Source organism: Typopeltis vanoorti, chromosome 12 (assembly GCF_054136105.1).
Source record: "Typopeltis vanoorti isolate ZY-2024b chromosome 12, IOZ_Tvanoo_1.0, whole genome shotgun sequence".
NCBI lineage: Eukaryota > Metazoa > Arthropoda > Arachnida > Uropygi > Thelyphonidae > Typopeltis > Typopeltis vanoorti.
In genome coordinates this window covers 104,690,640-104,712,500 of record NC_143560.1, presented here as the reverse complement: position 1 = coordinate 104,712,500, position 21,861 = coordinate 104,690,640, and the positions used below count along the sequence as shown (strand labels likewise).

General features: G+C 34.8%; 2 protein-coding genes across 5 annotated transcripts in view; one reads left to right on the top strand and one right to left on the bottom strand.

Moving 5' to 3' along the window:
- LOC150101102 (astacin-like metalloprotease toxin 1) overlaps positions 1 to 14,313 on the top strand; it is a 210,030-nt gene extending 195,717 nt beyond the window's left edge. For 3 of the 4 annotated variants that reach the window (XM_090401789.1, XM_090401791.1, XM_090401790.1), the window contains 5 exons: positions 12,651 to 12,724; positions 12,839 to 12,914; positions 13,062 to 13,176; positions 13,753 to 13,928; positions 14,046 to 14,313. In XM_090401789.1, coding sequence (XP_090257915.1) covers positions 12,651 to 12,724; positions 12,839 to 12,914; positions 13,062 to 13,176; positions 13,753 to 13,928; positions 14,046 to 14,281 — 677 coding nt within the window. In that variant the 3' untranslated portion in view covers positions 14,282 to 14,313. Of the gene's footprint in view, positions 1 to 11,516; positions 11,599 to 12,650; positions 12,725 to 12,838; positions 12,915 to 13,061; positions 13,177 to 13,752; positions 13,929 to 14,045 lie in introns of those variants that run through there. The other variant, XM_090401788.1, reaches the window with a different exon arrangement.
- A 2,422-nt stretch (positions 14,314 to 16,735) lies between these two features.
- Positions 16,736 to 20,921, bottom strand: LOC150101101 (astacin-like metalloprotease toxin 5). Its single transcript, XM_090401837.1, has 6 exons — positions 20,786 to 20,921; positions 20,539 to 20,612; positions 20,277 to 20,352; positions 19,063 to 19,180; positions 18,667 to 18,842; positions 16,736 to 17,022 (listed from the first exon to the last, which is right to left on the bottom strand). The coding sequence occupies exons 1-6, from the start codon at positions 20,835 to 20,837 to the stop codon at positions 16,796 to 16,798; spliced, it is 723 nt and encodes a 240-aa protein (XP_090257963.1). The 5' UTR covers positions 20,838 to 20,921; the 3' UTR covers positions 16,736 to 16,795.
- Between the last annotated feature and the right edge of the window lie 940 nt (positions 20,922 to 21,861).

Sequence of the window (21,861 nt, the reverse complement as noted above, 5' to 3'; positions counted from 1 at the left end):
TAGTAATCAAGGTTATACTTTACTATCACTAAAATTATAAGGTGTGTTTTGAAAAATGTTTCTTTTTATTAAGATTTTTAAAATATATAATTTTCAAATTATTTTTCTCATTGGAAATAAATAGTTATATAGAATTATTAACATTACTAAGTAAATACTTATACCTAAACAGCAGTTATATATTTGATATTCGTGTATATACAGTAGCATTCAAGTTACTAAAGAACGACACGATCAACATCCCATAGAAGTTTACACATTTCTTCGACTGTCTCGAAGATTGGAATTACCATTCTAAATATCGCCTCTGTGGTGTTGGGAGGGGTGGGGGATAAACGCAACTTAAGTTTCATATTTTTGTAAGCGATGTTCAGATGGGTTCGTGTATTGAGGGAATACAATCTAGTAATGAAAAGGTTCTTGAGAACTCGCAATTTTCCTTTTGGACGAGGTGAAGGATGGGAATCTTTCAACTGTGAAAGAGGTTTTGGAATGTGTACAAGACCGCATGCATGCACTCATGTGAGCGCTACAAAAATACAGAAGAGGGGATGGTAGAGATCTAGATTGGCTAATAACGAGAAAATTACGAAGAACTTGGCTCAGTGGAGCGTATTAATATGCAATCAGTTCCGAGAGACCCTCAGGAATAAAAAGGTAGAACACACACAAACCATCATGCAAATACTTTGATTACAGAGGCGACTGCACTAGAACTTATCTGAAAGGGAAACATCTTTATAAATATTCCCAGTTTTTTTTTTTTTTTTTTTTAAGATGCCAATGTCGACAGCGTATTTCTCTTATATTTTCATAAAAGTAGTTGTCGGATAGTTTATCAACTCGTGTATTTACCATTGTAATATATATTTCTATTAAAAATAATATTTTATAATAATTTTTGCTATTTCTGTTCATTTTAAGAAAAAAGTCCAAAATATATTTTTTTATATATTTTATAATAATAAATATATAAGACAAAAACTACTGACTGCGAGATGCTCAGGTAATTCCCGAAGAATACAAAGAAATAGAGTAGTCAACTAATGCTACGCAGGTTGTGTTTTGGTTAAAACGTAATGCCAGAAAAATAAACACTTATCATAATGTTCCCACTTAGCGAGATATGCGAGACGCATAGTTTCGGATTCATACCTTAGTTCCTGGACTCGATGAACTCTTTTTAAAGCAGAGTGTGCATTTGATGCTTTGGATAAACAATTTTGGTGGTTTTCATCATATTACATTATTTAGGTAAAACGTTTTGACGTTAACATCAAAATATGAATGTTACTGTATACATGGATATTTAAAAGTTCGTATTAGCCAAAATTTTACTTTGTTGCTTCCAAATAATAAGATAAAACTTTATTTTTGTCAGCTGTACTAAATATACTGATTTGAAAATGCTCTGTGTTTCAATTCTAGTTAATATAATCATCATTCTAATCTTATCATTGTTGTAGGAGGCGCTGCTATTCAATGTGACAAACACCTTTGCTGTCTTCAAGTGCTTATTTAAGACACAACGTATTGATTTTTCTCTCCTGCAAGGAGCCATTTGGTTTCCGTCATGTTTGCAACGAATGAAATCAAGTCGATTTCTCCCATCAAGAACTACAAAAAGCACCCATCAAATATATGTAGGGCAGGAATCGAACTGCTCCTAATTACCAAAATAAAACAGGAGTCAAGAAGGACCAGGTGGTGGGGGGAAAGTACCTGTTAGTGTAAATTAATTCAAAATCTAAAGTTTTAAATTTTCGGAAGCGCCGGTCTACGATGGCGTCACCTCCTGGATGTAATCTGCATTGATTGAACTACACTAAACGTATACGCAGTACTAAAGAGACACAGAGTGAGGAGGGGGGGGGAAGCGAAGGGGGATTGGACCTTCTTCCGTTTCCCACGACCCGCACGCCAGGAACACCCCTACTAAAACCCCACGTAATCCGAAACCTGCAGCTGTTCGCCGGGGATAAGAACAAGTATCATTCAGGATACGACCCACATCGTCTGAGCACCGCAGACGTGCCTAGAAGCGGTTCTGCTAGTGGAAGCGAAAGCACGGTAACGTCTCTCAGCTCGTGTCTGCTACTATGAAGGTAATGAACACTACTTAGGTGGTAGGTAGCCATGGTAACGGGAGGATGGCGCGCAGACCAATAACCGCACTTAGAAAGAGAAGCACGTGTTGCCCAAAGAACTCATTGAACTCACTTCATTGATTCGTTTTTCTTTTCAAGGCCATGGAAATCTTTTAAGATTCGTTAGCGTTGTTTTATTAGTTGTTCATCGTCTAATTTTCTTCACTCATCTTTAAAGAATGCAGTACCATCCGCATACATGGCATACCTTGAATCACATCCTTCCCTTACGGGTTCGAATGTGCGCATGCGCTCATTGGCATTCCTGTTCCTAAGTAGCTTCGTTTTTTTTTGGCAAATATTACACCGGAGAGGGAAACAATGTTTATTTTTTATTCATTTTTATTTACTTTAACAGCAAACATTTTTTTTCTTTTATTTTTAACTTCATTTCGTAACCAACCACTCCTAACTAAAACCATAGCTCTTCAAGTTTCGAGTGACAGAAGCGACATTGTTGAGATCAGCTTAACTGACAGACAGAATATCAACCATGAGATCCCCGAGATGTCCCCCTATTGTAATTCTAATGCACCTTACACAGGACGTTGTATTAGGAGCACAAGAGCGCCTGACTCATGCGTAGATTATGTGCAGCTAGGCCTAGCTGTCACGCATGTCATGTCCGTAATGAAATCCAGGTCCGCGTCTGCTTGTTTCTCTTGGCACCTCCCTCAATATCGCTGATCAATAGAACCAGAAGGGTGACTCACCATGCAAACGCTGCCTATAGCCAGCGGGGGATCGTAGAAATGTTCCTGGTGCCTTGATAGATTACTAGGCTTTTTATTGATTACTACCTAATGTGATTTTATAATGGTGGAAGAGAATCAAGGGGTGGTGAAAACAGGAGGGATGAATGTGTCCCGTTTGAATATTTTCTAACGCATTATTTCAAAAGCGATTGCACCTAAGCGCCATCTATTGATATATGTATAAATTTCGTGTTAAAAACTTTTTTTTTAAATACAGAATTTCAGGGATTCTGTATTCATTCTCTTGTTAAAGCGATAATACAAAGGAAGAATGATAACTTAAAATAATTTTCATAAAGGAAATGCTAAAGTCGCGATTGAATTAAAGATAAACGAAATTGAAACCAGTTTATACAGTCATTCAAATAAGAGCAACAAAAAGACGAAATAAGGATCGATAGTTTGGGGTAATGGATGTTTAACTGTTTATTACGCCACTGATAATATTACCAATAGCGCAACTTTAATAGTTTTATTAATTTCCGATAGGTGGCGCATAATACAATGTGCAAACAGCAAGACCTTACACGGAAAGATGAAATCAAGAAATGTTGTCCATTTTAAGTACAGGTGGCAGCACTGTACATTCATGCCTTTCCAACAGCGAATAGATGGAGCCGCCAGCTGTGCGTCTATCACGACCCCCAAGTCACCTAATTACCGCGTAGACGAAAAGCAGTCTAGACACATAACTCTAGCGCCCCCTACAGTACACAGTGGGGGAGTTTCCTAGCAGCATCCTTGCGGTATTAAAGCGGCGCATCGTTTCAACACTAACGCTTGGTAGGTGTCCCTTTTCGTCTTTTTAGGTGTTGACCTCTCGACCTGGCTCCATAGAGTTAAAGGATATCTTTTCGTATATGAGGTGAACCACAAGGCATTGCAGTACAGTATCCCACTGTTTAGGATAGCCATAAAGCCCATAGTTTTTGCATAACCCCCTAACGGGACAAAACATGAGCATGAACAGTGAACAAAGTATCTTATGAAGCAAATTTTTGGGCATTTACGCTATTGTAATGCTGCTTCTATATTTAAACAATGACCTCTTGTTGAGAGCACGTTCAGAACTGTCCCTAGAGGGCGCTTATTAGCCAAACTTTCATTACGATCAATCGAATAGATGCTTATTGGCACTTGGCAATTTTCTGTTCGCATAAGATGCCTGACAAAGAAATTTTCTTTATAAGAAATTGTGGGGTGTGTCCATCCACAAGAGGTGCTATTACAGCAAAGGACTGATATGGTTTCTTTTCCTTCAGGGGCCACTAAGGATGATCTCAATGGCGCTACAGCTGTCAGCTTCGAAGATCTATGACTAACCGAACGATCGCTTTCTATAGAACATCAAGGCTAAAAGGGAGAGAGGGAAGAAATCCGAAACCTTATTCTCTGAGTAGCGATCATTTCCTCCCAAGGCGAACCACGACCGTAGGCATATTTGGAAATTTTCATCACATGTCCAATCTATTGAGGCAGGCTCATTATAAAACCATCATGATAAGGAAGGTCGCGTATCATCTGTAAGACGAGTTACCTCCGTCTTGCAATACGAAATTAAATCTACCTTGGTCATTCCATTCTTCCTTAAAGAAAATTATTCCCCCCCCCCCGATCTCAAGAAGGGGGGGGTCTTACTATCACTGCACAAACTTAAGCTCAGTGTGAAATTTGCGCGAACTTTTGATGTGGTAAATTTAGTGCAGTGTTAGTCATGTGATCAATGAAGACTCGACTCGCCTCAAGAAAATTTATAAACCTCCTCGGAGAGGAAGGTAACAAACGCTTTATCTGTAATGCGGATCTTTTTTCAGATAAATGTGTTAATCGTGATGGTGAAATGCTTCCCTCAGGAAAAAATCGAAGTCTGCTTCAACTCGTATGCTTTTGGGCATGACTTTCTCGAGTTTTGTTGTTAGTCCCATGCGTCTGATGTTTCTTTATTCTCACCACGTGCAATGTACTCCATTTGGTATAATTATTTCTTCATTTTACTCTTGCATCTCTTTCCTCCCTCCACCGGATCTCTTGCCACTCAAGAACAGGGTATCATTTCATAGTTTGGCAACCACTGATTGCCGATTTAGCATATGACTATCAATTTTCTTTCAAAAATAAATGTGAGAGATCACACATCGAGAAATTATTAATCTCTCAGCGCCCTGAAATATATTTCGTGCATTCTTGTCATTGATTTCGAACGAATATTTGTAGCCTAAGTAACAGCGCGCATATAGTCACTGAGCATTGTTTTTGTAAATATACCATACGATAACTCTTCTACAACGCAAGCAGAATTTGATGTTGCCATGGAAACATATGAAACTATAAAAATTGTGTATTAAATGATTGTATTAGTTGTATATCCCCCAGATGCAGGTACCTCTCTACAGTGTGTGTACAGTTACTCCATCCATCTCTCATTTTCTCTTTCCACTTTAAATCTTTTTCACTGTTATTATCAGATTTATGTTCAGAATAAGTACAGTAGTTAGTTTGGCATCGAATAATTTGTGACAGACGAATTTGCTGCTTGCTTTAAGATGATTATTACTAGAGTTACTGTCATACCTTCCAGTTAAAGCGAATTTTCGTTTTGTCCATGCCAACGACAACTCTGGCATGACTGATTTTGATGAAATTTGGTACCGAGAATTATTAGGATTCATCACAATCTATTTTTATTTGCAGTGTTTTTTTTTTTAAAGCAGAATCATTCCCAGGAGATATCGAAGCACTTAAATTTTTGTATGGATTGAAAAATATCGAAATTGGATTAAATCTAGAAATAGAAATAAATGCGATTGTACGTTTCGCGAACTAATATTTCGGATTCTTGTAGAGAAAGACCAATTACAAAAATGGTTTATCAAAACCAATTGATCTAAAACTCCTCTAAAATATTAAGGATAGTGACGGATCTTGCTCCACCTTTGCAACGAGTTGCCCTAGTACACTTGGACTCGCCGATAGTTCTTCGGCATGAAACGCTTAGATTTCGATCTCCAAGTTTCGTATCCGGCTTTAAAATAAAATAATGAGGGATTTATTATCCCCTTAACTGAATCTAAAACTCTTTTCTTTCTTTCTTTCTTTTTTTTTTTTTTTGGTATATGTATTGACACTTCTGTTTTAAATAATTTTGCCTACAGTTATTCTTTCAGTTTTTCGAGAACTATTCAAGAATTGTTAGCGACTTTTGTTTTTTTCCTTTCGAAGCTTTTTTGCAGAGTACAAGCACAAACTTACCACTGGTTTCTAGTGCGAGTAAGCAGACAAAATGGAAACATTTTGCTGCTTCCAATCCGCACACGGAAAAGAGTGCTGAGGAGTACATTTAGAGCCTCGTGCGTAAAACTTTCCTTAGCAGCAGGAACTGCTAAGTTTTCAACATGACGGATGACCTCGGTCCCCTCTCTTTGATCACCAACTAAAGGCTACAAATGGCCTCCCAGACCCACCCACCGTCACCATTATTCTATCAAAGCCGTAAGAGAGGGTCAGATTGTTTTGACGGCCACTTCGAAAACAAGGTCACTCTTCAAACGCCAGCCAACCCGGTGCAATGAGTGAAAAAGACGTTAGTGTGGCCACTGTCCTCATATCGGCAGAAACCATCGCCAATCACGTGTCGTATTTTTAAGGTGAAAAACGAACTGAACTAGGGGGAGGGGGGAGGAGGAAGAATCAAGACGTTTTTCTTAAAAGTGGTGTCAATTAATTTGGTAAGTTGTCATGGAAACGACTCTGCGAAAAAAGTGAACTCCCTCGAAATTACGGAAGATTTGACAGCAACTCCCTCTTGCAAAATTCTGAAGAAAACAAAATATGGATTAATCAGTTTTCGATGAAATATGTGACCTACAACGTTAGCAGTTTTATTCTGTAGGATCGTTGACTGCCTCGAGCATCTACTGCATGTGCTTGACCTACATGCAACGATACCTCTTCGCCCAGAAAGTGCAAATAATCATAAAGTTGGAAGAAAAACTGGTCAGCAATTTAGCACTGTTCTGTTCAACAGAATAAAAAGAAATTAAAAAGCAGAGAGAAGTTTAAAATTCAAAATGTTTGGTTTGAAACTGCAGGAGGTAATCGCTTTGTATCTTGGAATCATGGCAAGTTACTACACACTATTCACTCTGTTATTCCAATATCCCCAATAAAGAAATTATAGCAAGCATTATTCCACAACTGTATTTCAGATCCCTTTAAAGCTACTTGCTTTCAACTTATATTAATTCAGTCCAATTTTTACTCTAACTGAAAAAGCACCATTGGGTTTCGTGTTCTCATGACAAAAGATTCTGCTTGCGTATACCAGGTGGTACGGTATATGATGTGTTCCCACAATAAATGAACGAAGATATTTTAAACTGATTTTGAGAGGATCCAAATCGCGGATATACGTTTCATTTCTTTTCCGTGAGCTTTCATTTTTATTGTAAATTGCAAACACTCAAGTATCAAAATAATTGGACAATCAAAAGATTAGAGAAATTCTTCTTCTTCGTAACATGGATTTTAGGCCAAGTGGCCTGTTCCGGTCTCATGTCTTCCGATTCTTCTTTTCCCGCTTATTTTGTATCTGTATAATATTTTTGGTAGTCTGCTGTTGTCCATTCGATTTAAATGTTCTAGCCATTTTTGTTTATACTGTCTTATGTAGTAATTAATTGGTTTTATTTTCAGGGATTGTAAGATTTTTTCATTTGTTTTGTGGTCCCACTTGGTATATCCAGCTGTTTTTCTAAGGAACTTCATTTCTGCTGTTTGAATTCGTTTTTCATCTTTCCTTTTCATGGTCCATGTTTCGCTTCCGTATAGTAGAGTTGGTTTTAACAAGACATTATATAGTCTGAATCTAGTTTGTTTTTGTACCAGGGATGGCTTAAATATATTATTTATTATGCCATTTACTTGGACAAAGTTTGATATTTTAGTGTCTATGTCTTTTTCTCCTTATGATAGATCACATCCCAAGTATCTGAAAGTATTTACTTATTCTAATATTTTATCATCTATCACTATTTTACTTCTTATTGGGTTTTCTCCTTTGAATGCCATTATTTATTTTTTCTTTAGATATTGTCATTATTATATTGTTTTGAGATACCATTTAATGATCTTTGTAAATCATCTTCTGATGTAGCTAATACTATTTGATCATATGCAAATAGTAGTTTATCTATCTTCATTTGCGGGGTTATTTTTATACCAAATGATCAGAGAAATTTTTCGATACAATTAACGTGTTTGAATGTTTGTGGGTCTCTGAAAACCCTTCCGACCTTTTAAGAATCCGCTGTTCTGCAAAGCATGCAGAGACACTTTTCCAGTCCCAGATTTAAGTTCCAGTAAAATCGCTTCACATCTCTCGTTTTATTGGATTTTAATCTTCCCGAAACACAGCCAGTAAGAAAGCTTTTTGTAAACACACATCTATAATACAACACTGGAGGCAAATTCAATCTTTCCCTTGATCCCCAACCTTTTACTTTGTCCAGGGGGAAAGAAAGCAAATCTGCTCTGTTTTCCCCTTGCGTAGTGGCGCATCGGATTATCTGTAAGCTTCCTATCTGTTTGCTTAATCCTCACTAGCACGTCACCCAAAGTTGCCCAGCTACGTCAAATTATAGAAGATGAAAGCGGTGCAGTAATCCTCTCACTCCGTGGAATGGGGGGAGGTTATGTTTGTCTAACCAGTGCTTCGTATAGTTTTGTGCATTTTGCAACTTAATTGATAAAAATAGTTCTTATAAGTTCGTTGAAATGAAGATAAGTTTAATTCAAATTCATTTTGAATACACTTTAACAAAAACATATTATTCAAAAAATGAAAACAACAACAAAAAAAAGCCTATTAGGCATCATCATCTGCTTCCTTCTCCCCCTTGGAGAGTATTTACATAAAAATTAAAATCAACGATTAACTCCGTGGCGCCATCTACACGTCATATCCAGAACTACACACCGATTCCTCTCCCCTCTGTTCTTCCTTCAGAATTATGTCTTACATAATGGTGTCATTAGGGCGTACAAAAACGCCTGGATTTTCCTGTTTGAGTATTATTCATTTGATCCGGTTCGAAAATTGGTATTACGAAAATTACAGAACTTAACCGCAGGTATTCAAGTAAAAATCAAGGATTTTTCCTTCTCATCCTGCAATTGAAGAACGAAGTTAACTTGTAATCGCCTGTAAGTGCATATTATTACAGTCTGGGGCTTTCACGCATCACGTACAAATACAGGCACTCTCATACAACTTATATGCTTTTAGTGGGCGGTGGCGTATTCTGGAGTGATAGCGAAACACTTATTATAGCTTCAAAAAGAAAAAAAAAAGTGCTATACAATTGGTAATGATTTATGAACACTTAAGATGGGAAAAGACGTGGGAATAGTGTGGTAAGAGAAATATATCTTCAAAATTAGCCAACAAATACATAGTACACAATTATGTCTCGTAAATCATCGGTCCATCAAAAATCTAGAAGCACTCGTGTTTTAATTATGAAGTATCATATTTTATTTACAACCACTATTTTAAAAACTCTCGAGATGCTTGTCCAATATATGCATACGTATGCCGATCCGCTGAACATCGTTCAAAAGAAATTGCTAACTTAAATATTTCATGTATTAAGTAATCCAAAAAAAGTGTACCTTTTAATATAGTTGTGACATGTAATTCTAATTATGGTGTTGTTGCCTAGAATGTACTTTTTATCGAACGTTAAATTAATCAACTATATATTAACATGAATTATGATTAAAAATAAAATTTAATCTTATTACATAAGAAAACCTTCACAGTTAACGAATAAATGCTTCTATCATGCATATTTCAGCCATTTGTTGAGTCTAAAACTTGAAGCATAAGACTTTGATACAAATCTAAGAAATTATATTTCTATTGACGTACCTGAGATAACAAGATCTGGAAAATGCACAGTTAGATATCTAGACACGTGGCATAGCAGATTGGAACAGTCCCTTTTAATTATTTAGATATTAAAAATCGCAAACACAATTTATTACACAATCCAGTATAATAATATCTACGTGCATTCTTACAGTAAATCCATAGGCACCGTACTGTATATTCTGCTGAGTTTTACGCCACCTGATGTTAGAATTCCTCACTCACACAATGCTTGTTTGTGTAATAGTAGGGGATTTGTGTTTACAATTTCTGTGTGTGTACTGAATTTTTTTTAAAACAAACACTTGGAAAATTTCAAGCAGATTACTAAGAGTAGTTTACCTCTAACTTCATATTAATCTATAAATTTTGTTTTCAGTCTCACCAATTGTTCTTACTTGTCAAGTTAATACGTTCAAGATCACACAATGTACCACACCCTTCGAGTGCAAGGAAGTGATCAGCATTACTGTCAAAGTAACTATTTTTATATAACGAGAGTGTCCTTCGAAGATTCAGCATTTTTTCCCCGAAATTGTAACGTTTGAAACATTTTTGTAGGCTGTCTTAGTTTGTTAGGTAATCCGCTACATACATTTTGTCCCTTGAATACACGTTGCATTTTTGAGATTTGAGATTTAAATTGCATTATATTTAAATTGCATTACAAAATGCGCTCGTTGGTTACTGCTTTAGTATTATTAATAATTTTCATATATAAAAAAAGAAAAGGTGTATTAAGATATGCTTGCGTAAAAACTGGAAAGAATTCTTTAATAATAAGTATAAGTGAATTCTTATTAAAATAATTGTATTTAGCAGATATTTAAAAAATATATACATCCTATGTTTTACAAGATGTAGTAATAGGTAGATCGAAATAAGGGTTCCTTTTTTTTTTTTTTTTTTTTTAATTTCTTGCAGATTGTTTTCTTATTCTATTTGTAGTGCGTACCTAATTTAAGTGCAGAAATGAAATAATTTCGCAATATTAAAACACATTTAAAGGAATAGATTCTGTTTGGATTTTGGAAATATGAAAAAGTTAGTTGTAACTGCAATTATTACAGGAATAATCAAAAAATTTCGTAAAATAAAAATAAACTCTTGTATAAACACGCTAATTCTTTTAATCATAAAATCAAAATTATAATAAAAAAATCATAAATCAAGATTTAAATCAAAGCATAGTTGCTGACATTTTGAAATCATAATTACAAATCAAAACCAGAAACCATAATCATAAAATGATAAATAAAATCATAATAAAATAATAAATCAAAAATCACAATTTTTTTTCTTTTCGTATCTAAAAGTATATTTTCAGGCATATCATAACACAAAGATTTACAAGGAATAAAAAATTACCCCTTTGCCCGAGACCGGTTAACTTAGCCTCGATTTAAAAAGACTTAGGAAATGTTCCTTGCATTCTAAAATCACAAACTATACGGCAAAAGTGTGCATGAAAGATAAATAAATAACCACTTGAATAATACTTTTAATTAATTTTTTTTTATTAAGTTAAAAAAAGAAAAAATAATCGGGGCTTAATCTGCTGCTTACACGTCATAGGCTTACACACTGCTGTCTTTTTCTGGTGAGAAGGAGACAGGTGGTGTATTTTTCCACAGGTGATAAGAAACTCTTCATAGGATATAAAATTCCGAAACTGAATTATTTCGGTGTTAAAGGAATTCCAGTCATTTCAAGATGAAGACCTTGGCGCTGTTTTGTGTTTGCATTGCTTATGCTGCTGCAATTAATAGTGAGTTCATATTATACTAAATCCCATTAGCTAATTAAATATTTTTTAATTCATATCACTGTATTCTTAAATTAAAGGATTAGTTGAGTTTTTTCCTGTAAGAAAATGTCTATAGATTTCTTTGGAACAATTTCTTACGAATTCGTTTGTCATTCAACTTGATCCCTTTTAAGACCCATTTTTAAAAGCGTTATTTAGCATTAAAACTCATTCCCTGAACGATAAAATGATACATTATTAGGCCAGCTAATATTTGCACTAAGAAATCACACTTACGACCGTACTTTGCGTTCGTTAATTCCGCTTTGCTATTCCACACTTCCTTAAAACTAAGGCGTCAGCGCTTTCTGTCACTATTATGGAAATTTCCAAACATTGCACGTCACAGCTTCCAAGAATATTATCGTGATCTAAAATTAAAAATTGTTTGACATCCAGTCGTCCTTCCCTGATGTTCTGATAAGTGTTTCTTTTTATATTTTTAATTTTATGCGCAAGCGTACGTTGAATAAACCACAGTCGAGATATTGAATGGGAATTTATTATTCATGACGCGTACGAAGATGCATTTTGTGGCCGAATTTTAGATAGCTCGGAATTATTGCCGTTAAAGAGTGAGCAAATAAATATTGCTAACATTAAAAAGAGCTTGCAAAGCATTCCCATGCTTTTCGAATAAAAATAGAAAACACTAACGTGTCTTAACCAAGGCAATCGTCTCATCAAGGACTACATTCTAGAAACACAACTCCTGACTGTGCAGCTGATGACTGCAACAGTCAGGAGAGAGCTACAGCTTCCAGAAGAGCTTCTATTTTAGCAAACTCAAGGATCAGTTTGCAAGCGAGCCCGAATAAGTACAAATATATACGACTTATGCCATCTGTTCTGAGCGAGTGTGGAAAGCTCATCCTACTAGACTTTCACTGATTTTTGTCCTTGGGAAGATCTCAACTTGGGAATATATATATATATATATAGAAAACAAAGATAAATTTATTTCCATTATTTTTTTAAATTGTACTTTTATCTTTATTCATTTTTTTTTTTAGTACATCTCGGGGATCTTCCCATGCAAGATCCAGATCTTTTTGAAGGTGACATTTTAGGAGTTTCTCAATACCACGTAAGTTGTATGCCTCGTGAATTTTTTTTCTTTTTTCTTTTGAAATGACTGTTTGCATTTCCCAGTTAATATGTGATACATATTCTCGATTTTTTTTTTTTTTTTTTTTCGTAGGAGAGAAGTGCTGTTGCGACTGACGATCTCATTTGGCCCAATGGAATCATTCCCTATGAAATGGAATCTCCCTTAGGTAAGAAAGGATAAAAGTACATAAAAAAAAAGGGAGATTTTTCCTTATAGTCAATTATAAAACCATGCGAAATTTATAAAGTGAGAAATAAATTACAATATTGTATTCGCCTTTCTTATAATTTTTATCTGTCCTATTTACTTACAGAGGAACACAGAGAGTTGATTCTTGGAGCGATGAAGGAATATGAAGACAAAACATGTATCCAATTTGTTCCACACAATGGAGAAACTGATTATGTGCTGTTATATAAAGGAAGAGGGTAAGATACGAATAAAATGCAAAATATAATCAATATAAAATGACGAAGAGATAGTTCTTCAACTAGTGGCATGCAAATATTGCTAATCCAAATGACAAAAACTCAGATAATGATTTCGTTGTTTAATTGTTCGAAAATAATATTTATTTATTTTGGAGAGTGTAATATAAAATTATTATGTAACTTTTTTACTTTTTAGTCCATAAATCCGAATATCATTCCATGAAACATTTATAAAGTAAATACTACTGTAGACATTTAAAATGGCACCATCAAAGGCACCAATTCTTATTGGATTTGAAGAATCTTTTGGGACATTTTATGCTCAGCACTGAGTTAGCTGGTCCCAGAAGGTAGTCGTACTAACTCTTTTAAAAATAGAGAGGATTTCTTTTTTTTTTGGCCGATACTAATGACCTCTAGCGGCAATAGGTGATGATTTTAGGAAAATAGTTAAGTTTTTATGAAACAAATCTGGTGTTGGTCGTCTAGTTTTGCTCTTATTGAACTTTATATGTAGATTTTTAGTTACTCCCTTCATTTAATTATATGATTAAGAAGTTTGTCTTCTTTTAGCTGTGCATCGTTTATTGGCAGACATGGCAACGTGCAGGCCCTGACCCTAGGGAATGGGTGTTACTATCATGCCACGGTTCTACACGAACTGGGTCACGCTATAGGATTCCATCATGAACACAACAGATCAGATCGAGATGAATATTTAATTATTTACTGGGATAATATCAGGAAAAGTAAGTGAAATGGTCAACGTATTGATAACACAATTAAAACAGTGCGCGAGATATTAATAATGTGTTTCGTGTTTTTACATCCCTCAAGTAATTCCTACATTTTTTTACTTCGTTTAGGTGCCCTCAATCAGTTTACGAAACTGATGCCTCAAGAAAACAGGTTGCTCAACAAATTCGACTACGATTCCGTAATGTTGTATGGAAACCTGACTTTTTCTAATGATTGGTTTTCGAAGACCATGGAAGCCAAAGAACAGGGAAGGAAGATAGTCGATGTAATGGAAAAACCTGGGCTCAGTGAAAGTGATGTGGATAGGGTTAATAAACTGTATAAATGCAAGCCAAAAGAGTGAGAATAAAGAAATAAAAAGATTTCATTGCGTTATGTGCTTGTGACATTAATATAAACATTTTTCGAAATTTTTATTTTGACGAGGACCAAAAGAAATCCACGAGTGTCAACAATATGGCGTTAGCGATCATTATTCACAAGAAACCTCTTGATTACAATGTTAATTTAAAAGATGTTATTTTATCCTTTTATTCTTTTATTTTGTACACACGAATAATTTCACATAGACACAATACAAGATGCGAGCAAAAAATTTCCATGACTGATTACCAGGTGACGCTGCTGTGGTTAGTACAAAACTCTTCCATAAGTGTAAGTACAGCAGACTTGCATAATCCATTCTTTACTTTGTTCATTTTTTTTTTTTTTAAGTTTTAAGTAAATTTTATGCACGAAAAGCTGTAAGCAACGAGAAGAACGCAGACACTGGATTGGTTTCCAAACAAGCTTTTTTTTTTTTTATACAGATGTCCGGTGGAGTCTACAGGAAGTTATGATACGTAAAGGGTCGACAGATGGTGTACAATTTGAGTTTTCCATTATTACAATGTTCCCGCTCACTCTGCTTTGGTAGCCATTTTGTTTCAAACTAACAACTGTTATTCTGCTATACATGTTTCTTTATCAAACTCATATATTATTACAGAACGCGTGGGGGTGTAAATATCATCATTGTTGAGAGAGAGAGAAAGAGAAATAAGAAAAATTTTGATGGCATCGTAAATAGAACTAATTATGGTAAGCAAACCACCTTACTGGCCATTAAAGATCAAATACGCACCCTCAAAAGCTTCGTATCCATCACAAATTTCAATGTAATATCAATGGTATTACAATTTTAATATGCACTTCGCATCCGTGGAAATGTGGAAGTCCTGGCCGGTAGCATGGTTAATGCGCCTAAAAATAATTTAAGTAACTTACTTCGCCTATTCGTTCTCTCTGTTAGTATATGTCTTATTTTAAGTAAAAGAAGGGATTAAAAAAAAAAGAAAGAAACTATGTACAAATAATCTGAAATGATTGCATTACATTATTCATTATCATCAGATCTGAACTTTTTTACTTTTTTTTTCTTTATTCGCTATAATTAATCTTTTTTATTTTTATTATTTATTTATTTATTTATTTATTTTTAGCAAAACGATGCGAAACTTCCATCCAAGTCGTTTATAAGAGTAAACCTTTGCCATCTTATATTGAAAAATTATCATTGAGATAGAAAAGTGGGGTTGAGGAGGTACGAATCTCTGTTTGTGAAGTTTAATGCAAGAATTCCAATGTACTTAATAGAATAAAAAAGCATATGTGACGCGCACACACACACTAGAACAAGTTAAGCAGCAGTTGTGACCTTATGGCGAAAGTAATTCACTTGTCAGTGAGTACACTCTATTAATTTTCAACATAAAGGGAAAATAAACATTTATTGTAACTCAGAGCAACACGTGGTTACTCAGAATCCTCAGTTGAACTATTCTTGGTTACCATAAAAACACGGGTATACAAAGTATTAGCCAACATTCTTTTCCACGTCACAGCAGTTTCGATTTCTGGTATTAAGCAAGCATTTGGGCAAACACGGCATTCTATTGATTTCAAGATGTTTATAGCAACAAAGAATCCCTATGACAATCTTTTTTTTTTTTTAGGATATCTTTGTACAACTAGAATTTCAGAGTTATTTTTTTTTTTTTTTCATTTTAATAGTCACTCTGTTATCATTATTATAATGATTTCTACACTGATAAATGACTTATAATTCTGCAGTAAACCAGACCTTGGGCGACGAACATTTGAAGCAATGACAAACATGTTGTCACTGATCTACGACAAGTTGTCATTCTTGAAGATGTAACATTACCTACTCTGACCGTTTTACTGAACAACAAACAAATCAAAGTGACAATATTCTTTATATAATGACTATGCACTCAATTCTAACGGATGTTCTGCCTTTAGTAAAGAAGTAAGTTTAATTTCATGTACACTGGTCAGTGTGTGTGTGTGTGTGTGTGTGTGTGTGCGCGTGTGTGTGCGCGCGCGCGTTATGTGTGTCGGGGAACACAAGAATTACCGCGCGGATCAAAATGTCTTTATTTCATTTAGAAATTAATGATATATTTTAAGGGTGGACCATCTCACTTGTTTCAGAGATGCTAGTAAGGTATTAATATGCAAAATTTCTTGGCATTCACAGAATTTTTCTTCGTAATATCGAACTATTAATGACCTTATGAAAGCACACATTACTAAAACCGTTTCTTGCTTCTATTTTGTAATTTTTTTTATATATCAAAATTGTATTTATGTTTACATACTCATGGAGCTTCCGTAACTTAGTTGGTATCAAAGGAGCCTTTTGGTTAGGGCTTGGGTTCGAATCTCATCTGAGACGAGAAGAATTTTAAGAAGAATAAAGAGAAGAATTTAAATAAACTACAGATGATTGAAATAAAGTGATACTACGGTGCTGCTACTGGCTTTATTAGCTGCTACACACACTCAAACAACATTATTTGCATTTGTACAGTTTGTTAACGCGCTCAATGTCACTTTTGCTCATCCCTGGCTTGTCGTACACATCCAACAATTTGACTCCTGGAACTCTAGCCTCCATCGTCTTCGAGTACCAATCCTTGGAGAAGGTGGTGTTGCCATACAGCATCACGGAGTCGTAGTCAAAAGTAGTCAACAGCCGATTTTGCGAAGGCATGAGTTTAACGAACTGGTTCGTGGCGCCTGTTAAGCAGAAGTAAGTTAAAGATGACTTCAGAGACACCAAATTGTTGTAAATAATATAATATAATACAAAAACTGTAAGAATCACATCATTAAATGAAGCAAATAAAAGAAATACTTAATTGCAAGGTCGGATTAACTTAATGATTTAAGTATGGAGGAATGAAGTTCCCCTTTTTTTTTCTCTTTTTTTCTTGATAGAGTCCGTAGAAATTAAAGGCAGTCCAAACCGGGTAGAAGTGGCGAGACATGACTGGAAGCTAAGGTGTTCGATATATAGATGATGTACCCCAAAATTTACTACCTGCATTCCCCCTTTCTCTACAATTATTATTTCCCCCCTGAACTCCTTTATTAATCAATGATTGGCATACTTATTTCCCATTCACGACCTAATTGATCTTCAGGCATTTCACAGTTGTAAATAAAAAGCTTCGGACAAACTGATGCAACAATTTCAGACATTTTCAGGTCTATTAGGCGTTGCATAGAGACATTCTCAGAAACATTCCTCTTTCTTTTTTTTTTTTCCCTTCTTCTTCTTCTTCTTCTTTTTTTTAATTTTTTTTTTTTTTATTAAGCGCCTGTTACTTCTTTTGTCAGTCACTGCACATAGAGAATTTCCTTTCTTCAGAAGTTCCTAATAATGCAAGCGAAGTCGGATTACCTACTACGCCAGTGTCTCTTCAACCTCAAAAACTTTTAGAGATTCTCCAGAGTATGCAGATATTTATAACTTTTATTACACGTAGTTTCTGAAAAATAAAACAAAAAAAAAAACCGTCAGTGAATGGAGAAAATACTGATTTTCTAAATCCTAAGAGGTATACAGCGAATGATTTATTCAAATTACAAATTAGAATACTGTGTCCATCTCTAGAGTGTTAAAATATTCTTGAAAGATCACTAAAATGAATTATAACGATTCTGTTTATTGCTAATATCGTTTTATAGCCAACTTTCCACGCGAATCCGTTGGTTACTATAACTGATTTGCAGAATCCAATCTACATTTGATGTAGTTGACGAGTCTCAACATTTTTTTATGTGCTTGGAAGATAGTTTTCAACACAGTAAAACTAGTAGAAGAAGATCGAATCTACACAAACATTTTAATATTGGTGAGCCTAGAAGATAGAAGCGAAGATTTGCTATATTAATAAAGAGAAGAATGTGTATTAAAGAGGGAAAGATTAGGTAATTTAGGTAGGGACGATGTTTTATGGAGATCTGCTGATAATAATAGTAATCATATCCTCGTATCAGCAATTAATTATATATTTACAGGGTAGAGGATTACTAAGTGTCACTAAGAGATTACTAAGATCACTAAGTGTCACTACCTTGAAGTGACACTTAGTGACCTAAAGGAACATTAAAAAAGGTGCTGCATGATGCTTAGCGTTGTTCGGCGAGTTGTAACAACATATATTTTAAGAAATATATGAAATTACAGCATATATTTTAAGCAAACCAACAACTCGTTTAGCTTCAACACGTGCACAGAAAGTACCCACCTAACTTCGTAGAACTCTTCGCTAGATTTATAACTTCAGGAATTTTAAAGGAATAAAATCAGAAATTTTAAAACGAACAGTCCTCCTTCACCTCTTCAACCTTATTGAAATGCGAAGAAAAACTCACTCGTCATGACATTGACCCAATTGATTTTAACGTAGTCGTCACGGTCCGAACGATTATGCTCATGTTCAAAGCCTACTACATGACCCAATTCGTGCACTATTGTAGGATGGTTGTAACACCCTCTTCCCAGAGACAGAACTTGAACTCCGCCTTTTCTTCCTACAGTGGAGAAACACCTGAAATGATAAGAATCCAATTAAAGCATGCATAAGATTGAAACCAAACACACCCACGTGTTTACTTGCGCGAGTTATTTATATAAATGACGATGACAAAAGACAGCTTTATAATGCGGAAATTCTGTTTAAAACAAACAACCATTACAGGATTTAAAATGCCAAAAACATTTTTTACATCGTCAGCACTACTGTGTTAAGAAATTATATTCCATCTTACCCTTTTCCTTTGAAAATGACCAAGTGATCTTCTTCTTCTTCATCCCATGGTACAAACTTTATACACGTGTTGTCTTCGTATTCCTGCATTGCGTTCAAAATCAGATGTTTTTGCTCGTCTGAAAGAGAAAACGTGCCAAAGAGTAGCATAGGTAGAAATTGAAATGAAAACTGCCCTAATAGTTACAGAAAAGCTATCTAGAGGTCACTATGTACAGTATAATAGCGCATTCTTATTACGTTAGGATACTTTGAAATTATAAAAAATTTACAAGTAAAACCAGGATAAGAAAAACAACTTTCTGACACCTTTCATTCTCAAAAGGGAGTAAACGAAGTCTTTTAGCTCTAAGTGACTTTTTGAAGATAGATGAGCAGCCATTTCTATCCTTCAACTTTCACTGAGAGTGAGACCAACCTGTTAAGTCACGGTAAATTTTAAGGAATTCATTCGATAGAATGAATTAACATAAGTATTAAAGACAAAAAATAATAAAGGCAATTTTGTGTTTATATCAGAACGAGTTTTTAAGGTCATCACATATAGAGGATGTTCAAGTAATTGAAATGCGTGTTCAAACCTTGGAGGGATGAATCGCTTCTTTTTTCCTATTACTCCTCCAATGAGCAACGAATTGTTATCAAATTTTTGGTGATCAAAAGGTTGAAACCTTTTAAGATTTACAAAAGAATGATGCTTTTCGGATTATGATGAAAAGTGCGCGTTCCAAAATGATCCAAAAATATTCCAGTGGGTGGAAGCTAAAATCTCAAAATAGGATTTGTCCCTCCCGTGCTTTCATCTTGAACATAACCGATCGATGTCAAAAGGTGACCTTTCACACCATATCCATATTCGACTTCATTCATTCAATGCAATCATTAAAATCATTCGAAAAATACATGAACTATCACCTTTTCATTCCTAAGTGATTGTTACGTTTTTTGGTCAACCGAAAAAATTAGAATTTTTCGCTTGAAGTCAACGAAAAGAATTCTATTTGCCAACAGGAGCAATCGCAAATTTCATGAACGAAGAATGTGGAAATGTTAGAAAAGCAAGCAGACCGCGTGGGAAAAGAATACGAAATATTTAATGCACATTTCGCTAATTTAGATTTAATGAAAAACAAACTACATTTACTTTTTTGATTTACTCTCGTATTTAACTTAAAATAAAGTATACAGAAAAAAAAAAAAACCCTCAAAACTAACCGAGATCGCTTTCTATAAGGTACGGAATTCTTCCTTCTGGCCACGTTCGATCGTCCGTCGGGACTGCATTTCTGTCCTGAAAGATAATGACAAATGGTTGCAACTCGTGCACGAAACAATTTCTTATATAGGAGGTAACTTGTATACATGGAGTCGAAGTTAAGGTGATTTGTAAATAGAGCAGCGTATTTTCTTGTGAAAATACTAGAGAAGAAGGTTGTACTAGTAATCAAATATACGCTAAATGGTAGAACAAAATTACCTGAGCATCGTTGAAGTCAATAATATCTCCTTCAAACAGATCGGGATTCAAGAGCGGAAGGTCTCCCAAGTAAACTGTAAGATTTAAAATTGAATTCATAAGAGAAAGAAAGAGAGAGAGAGAGAGAGAGAGAGAGAGAGAGAGAGAGAGAGAGAGAGAGAGAGAGAGAGAGGGGGGGGGGAGAGAGAAGAGTCATTTAATATATTAATAATCGTCAATTATTATAATGATAAACTGTTTTACTTACTGTCATCCCCTTGAACTCCTAAGATTAATACCACAAGACATAAAAATTTCATCTTTTCAGTGTTATTAAGTCTTTACTATGTACACCAAAACAGTCGTATTACTTAGTGTTTTATACAGAAATGTACGTGTTAATATCAAGAAGGACATTCTATGAGAAGAGTCATCTGTTTTCTTATGCAATTCTTACCAAATGGTTATTTCACATGCTGCTACTTCAATGTATCTACCTTTGGAACTCTTAATGTAATCATCGAAGCATGATTAATTTTTTAAAAAATAAATGTTTTATTGCTTTAAAAAAAAAGAATGGCGTAAATATGTTTCTGGTTTAAGAATATTTCTTACATTTCGATGCTTAAAATAAAAAAAAAAAGAAAAAGGAATTTATAACGTAATATAACATAAACTTTAAAAACTTTCGATAAGTGTTGACAAGTATTTTTGGTCTGTTTTTCCACCAAAATGAAGGACAATCTTTTCCTGTAATAAGTTGGATGTGATTTTAGGAGAAATGAAGTTGAGATCATATCTTTTAAATAAACGGAATCATTTTGAAATAGAAATTAAAAGAAATAAACAAAAAAGAACAAATGAACAAGGATTATTTCAGTGAGACAATTAGTGAAAATAAATCAGTATGCGAAGTGCATGCAATTTGGCATTCTTTCACCCTTTGTCCAAAAAGAAACCGAATTTTTCGAAAATAGAAGAAACTAGTGGCGCCACCTGTTGTATCTTTTTTGTTGTCGAAAGCGACAACCTTTATTAGTGTTGTGTCAACTGTTTATGATATTAGTTATAGTGCCAAGAGTGACGGTGTGTTTTGACGAACGGTCGGTGGGCACGATATTCATGCGTAAATGTGACGAATTCTCGCTATCAATCGCTTCAAAACTTCGAGATAAAACTCACCATTGATCGTTTGGCCAGGCGGAACGAATTCTTTGTGGATAATGTCCTTGGAATCGTAGGACCAAATCAGCATTGTCTTTACTTTTGCCTTCTCCAAGCGACTTTTTTTCGGGTGCCCCTCTTCTGGTAGTCTCCATTCAGCACTCTGGCGCTTTGTTTCGG

Excerpts from the sequence above, each read along its gene's own strand:
- LOC150101101 (XM_090401837.1), bottom strand. The coding sequence starts at position 20,837 with ATGAAATTTTTATGTCTTGTGGTATTAATCTTAGGAGTTCAAGGGGAT. Across the intron at positions 20,613-20,785 it reads AGGAGTTCAAGGGGATGACA|TTTACTTGGGAGACCTTCCG; the intron begins GTAAGTAAAACA and ends TAAATCTTACAG. Across the intron at positions 18,843-19,062 it reads GTCATTTTCAAAGGAAAAGG|GTGTTTCTCCACTGTAGGAA; the intron begins GTAAGATGGAAT and ends TTATCATTTCAG.